At 42.6% G+C, this 4,902-nt stretch overlaps 1 protein-coding gene across 1 annotated transcript in view; it reads right to left on the bottom strand.

The window, feature by feature from the left end:
• Positions 1-591: 591 nt before the first annotated feature.
• The window catches only part of LOC308108408 (receptor-type tyrosine-protein phosphatase T-like), a 50,455-nt gene continuing 46,144 nt past the window's right edge, over positions 592-4,902 (bottom strand). Inside the window, exon 5 of the mRNA XM_080461294.1 lies at positions 592-1,588. Coding sequence (XP_080317420.1) covers positions 1,520-1,588 — 69 coding nt within the window. The 3' untranslated portion in view covers positions 592-1,519. The remainder of the gene's footprint in view (positions 1,589-4,902) is intronic.

The raw sequence follows: 4,902 nt of genomic DNA, 5'->3' as shown, positions 1-4,902 counted from the left end.
CCCGATGACACTATATAGGGTTTGATTCTGATTGGCTGCTTGGAGCAACACACTTTCTAACCTGAAACAAGCCAGGGACAGAGAGGACAGACTGTCTTCACCTCTGGGACGTCAGTCCAGGTATGGGGACGATTAGCACTGTTAGAAAACCTTTAGAAGGTAGATTTGGTAGAATATGACCCTTTAATATGGTTGTACTATGGATCACCTGACTTATAGTCCAGATAATACGGTACTTGTTTAACCTCTTTCTAAAGTGTCTTCTCGATCTGCATCTTGGGAATGTGATGTCCTCCTGGAGTCGACCTCAGCTGCACAGCAACCTGATGCGTTCAGCACAACCGTGAAGAAACGTCTCCCGTCAGTCGTGGAGGTCACGATTCTAAACCCTAAGCAGTTTGTGTGACTCGTTCAAGAAGACGGTGTGTCCATTACCGCAGTCCAACTTTGTACTTTGGACGTAAAGAATGAGTATTTCACCGGGCTGAAACTGGTTCTTTGGCTTGGTCAGACTAAATTAAAACTTCTCTGCCACTGACAAATGCTTATATAAGTCTTAATTCTGCCGAAATGTAGTTTTCTTTTTTTTTTAAACTGAATAAAAGTGCAGAAGCTGATTTCACTGATGGGAACAAACTGAAGCACTGAGATCTGCTCCAGTAGTGAGTGGATAGCAGGTATCTCAGCAAAATTAGTCATAGGCCTTTGCAAGAATTAGCCATCTGCATTGCCTCTGAACACTGCCCACATAACGGAAACTTTGAAAAAGAACATTTACATAAGAGGATTTTCTCTTCTGTAACGTAATTAGAAAAAATAAATCTGCATTTTTGTATTGTGAAAGACAGCCACAAAGTTAAAAGCATGTCTTTTCCCAAGCACACGTGCATGCAGACAGACAGAAAGCAGTGTTTACACACTGTAGGCCTCCACCCACATGACGTCCCACTCAGAAAGACAGACAGAAAATGCTGGAACATAAGAATGGCATGAAAGCAAAGAGAAATGTGCACAAATGAGTGACACCATATAGAAGAAATAATAAGCGAATGCGAGAGAAAAGGGAGACATGGAAGAATGAAATCAATGCAGATGAAGAAATACAATGGAGAAGAAAAAAAAATCAATAGCAAGCTGAAAAGCTTTAAAAGCACATTGCCTGGCGCACAAATGGGTGTATTCGTTAGAGATGAGCCGCAAATAAAGGAAGGAGACGTGAGGGAAAGCAAAACAAAGTGTGACGGGATGAAGCCGGTGTGATGACGAAGGGCTCCGGGAAGGTAGAAGATGAAGATGGTTTATATGGAAAGAAGAAAAAGATGAGCGGAGAAGAGGTGGGGAGAGAATGCGATGCCACCAGATCATGCAGGATCACATGGTTCGGACGTGGGCTGAAACTTTCTCTGCCGAGTGTGTGTGAGTTAATCTCAGGTAACACACTTTTCTACGGGGAAGGGGGAGGTTATGTAATCACACTACTCTCCAAAACTCTTGAAAATAAATGATAACAGTATAATAATCATGTGAGAATCAATGGAAGGGTGCTCATACCTTTGTTCGCCAGGCGGACGCAGTTGATTTTGGTTTCCTGTGGAGAGGAGAGACAGAAAGACACACTGGTGAGAATTGACTTCACCAAACCTTCATCATCTTCGTCATCGGCCAAACATTAGTGTAATATAACTCTTTTCTGACAACAATCACAGGTTTAATGTCCTTTTCCTTCCATCCTCAACCCTGGAACGACATGCTTGATTGACTGTCTGCAGGTGAAGTCATGTACGTTGAATCACTCGAGGTCAATGCCTCTGAAAGTCACAGCCTGAAGGCACTCCAAAAGGTCCAAGGGTCTCAGATTATAATCCAGGTCAGTGGTTCCCCTTTTTCTTTCTCTTATTTTTTTTTTTTTGTTTGTTTTCCCAGGAGATTCACCAGCCTGCATCTCAGGCCACGTTCACACGACAACGATTCAAGTGGAAACGCATCGTTTTAAAGAAAGTTGGATTGTTAGAACTATAAAACTGTGACATCCCAGGAGAATACGATCTGGGAGTGAAGACACTCTGTGTTGTTATTATCCATCTACTGAGCATGTGCAGAAGAGCTATTCGCATGTGCAGTGTCAGTGTTTCCACCGTCAATCAAGGAGACAGTTTTATGCATCATATATTGCAGCGATTTAATACATAACGTGAAACATTAAGAAACAAAAGTCAATTAAACCTGAAAGCGACAAGCCATTGTTATATTTCTGTGATGAAAAGCAACATCTAAACAATCCCATTGTTTCACAGGAAGCTGCAATCAAATCCTGTGAACCGAAGAAAAGAAATGAAACTGAACAAAAGGCAAATGGATTTCACCAAACGCTATTAAGATAACACACGAAATCAACAGTTAATACACATTTTTACTTTTTAAACATTGTTCCCTCGAGCATCAGGAGGAACAAGCACAACAGTTTCTCATGGTTTAGGCTTCCTTTACATGACAGTTACTTTCAGCGTAGCGTTTTCAAGTCTGTTCACACGACAGCAGTACCAAAAAGATAATGTTTTTAAAAAAGTCTCCCAAAGGAGAACTTTTTGACACTATTGAATAATCAAATAAGAGATATTTTATGAACATGAAGTCGAGAGGAGTGCGACTGCTTCCAGGATTGGAGCATCTGAGTGTCGGCCCTTAAACCAGCAAATCAGCAGATCCACTTATTGGTCTGTAATAAATGGAAAGAAAAAAAATGCCTGTAATTTGCATTTAATGGGCTAAAACAAGCTAAATCATTTAATATGTGGACTGAAAGCGAACATCCACACGCTGCTCCGCCATTAGTTCTGAAGATCAATGAGACCACACAGCCATGTTATTGGTTTCTTATTTTCTCCTATTTCGCAATACACAGAGCGACCGGCCTGATTTATCTCAAATCATACATATACAAGCAGGTTATTGATATCGCCATCGATCTGGTTCAGCCGCTGATGCTAAGTACATCCATCATCGTCGCTTCGTACGAAAAGGAAAAAGAAAATACATAATTTTTTAACCTTCGTTTCCAACTCTTTCCTCTTTTTAAATTTTTAATCAACACTGAAACCATTAAAGAGAAATAAATCAATGGTTTTAATTAGGAATCAGTAGAATTCAGGAAGGTCACGCCGCTTCTATCTGGGTGTATCTCTGATCTCTGGCGAGCCGCCGCCGCCCGAGGTGACGTCCCTCCATCCTTCACGCCGGTTCTAATTCCCTCCTTGGCTGCTCACGTCTCTTCCTCTGTTCTCCGCTCCGCGATGTGCTGCCGCCAGTCAGTGCACCGACCTCCACCCGCTCGTCATACAGAGATTGGCCTCCGTCACATGTTGAGCCATTTGTCTTCATCAGAGGCGACGACCGCAGCAGCAGCTGTCAACACCGACACCCGTCGCCGGGCGTTAGGACGGGACGGCTCCCGAGGCGCCGCCGCCGCCGCCACTTTATGATCAGTTCAGGTTGGAACCAGTTCCAGAGTCCTCCGCTCTGGAGGGTAAGACCGAACCAAACCTTTGCATTTCATCTTTCAACGTACCGGCTGGCGTAACGGGACAAATCCCAGGCGGCCATCGCTATGACCGTCAGCGTCGGAGGTGTTTACGCCAGGTAACGAACGTAAAGCGTGCTTCTGTCGTAAAATCGACTTCTTCCAATCTGCGTTGGACGAGCTTTGCCTGGCGCCAGGTTTCACACGTGTGGCACAAAACAAATGATCCGGAAAACTGAGTTTGAAAGAAGAGAGGTGAAACTGAAAAGTGAGAATGAATTAAGGAAACTGAATGAAACTCAGTTTGGATTAAATGTGAAACACATTCAAAACAGTAGATTTTATTTCTAATTCACCGTTTTGATTTTAGATTTAAAGAATTAAAATTCATTTCCTGCTTGGACAAGATTCAGCCCATAATCACACAACACAGGTTTATTCCACCACAATGACACTGATGGCAAAACAATATAGATTTTCTGTACATATGTGTGCATGCGTTTGTATATATATGTAAATATTTATGGACAGTTGAAGCATCTTCATACTTCAGCTGCAGCATCTGGTTTCCTCCCAGCTTTATTCTTTATATCACTCTTGCAGAGTGTATTTGAATTCTATTTCTGACAGTTGTGTCGTCTGCATTTTTAACTGCACTTCTCAAAAAAGTCCCTCACAAGATTCACTATCAGCCTAAACATGATAGATATTCTATAGACATAATATATGACTGCTACGACAGTCGTTTCCACCTTGATATGATGCGTTTGGAGTTTGGATCTCTGTGTGCGGCTGTGTGTTAATACTCAATAGATACTTACTACTTAATAGAACCCAGATGATATCTCATGCTCTCCTGAAGTAAAACTAATGTTGTTTTCAGTGTGTAAAAGATCAAAACCCTGTAAATCTCATGGTTCCTCACGTCTCCTGGAAGGCGGTGGCTTTGCACAGCCAGATTATTCCTCCAGATGAAGTTATGTGATGACGGCTCAGCAGTCAGCTGATCTGATAGGAATGTAAAACCTCCAGTTTGATCTTATCTGCTCATCCCAGCCTCGTGTTTGTGTTTCTGTGTAACGAGCAGCAGCAGGATGGAATGGATGCTTCCAGCTCGTCCCCACAAGAACAAACACACCTGCTGCCACCGCACGTCTGTCTGCTTCACATCTGTCTGCCTGTCTGCTTTCCATCCATCCATCCATCCATCCATCCATCCATCCATCCTTCCGTCTGCTTCCCATCCATCCTTCCGTCTATCTGCTGGTCTTCATGCTTTCTTGTCTTCCTCCGATTCACCAGATTCAATTAAAAAAACAACAAAAACAAACAACCTGCAGGTAATTAACTCTGTTTAAACTGCAACAATTTCAAGCTACAGTAAC

The sequence above is a fragment of the Lipophrys pholis genome (genome assembly GCF_963383615.2).
Source record: "Lipophrys pholis genome assembly, chromosome: 4".
NCBI lineage: Eukaryota > Metazoa > Chordata > Actinopteri > Blenniiformes > Blenniidae > Lipophrys > Lipophrys pholis.
This window is presented reverse-complemented; position numbering and strand designations above follow the sequence as displayed.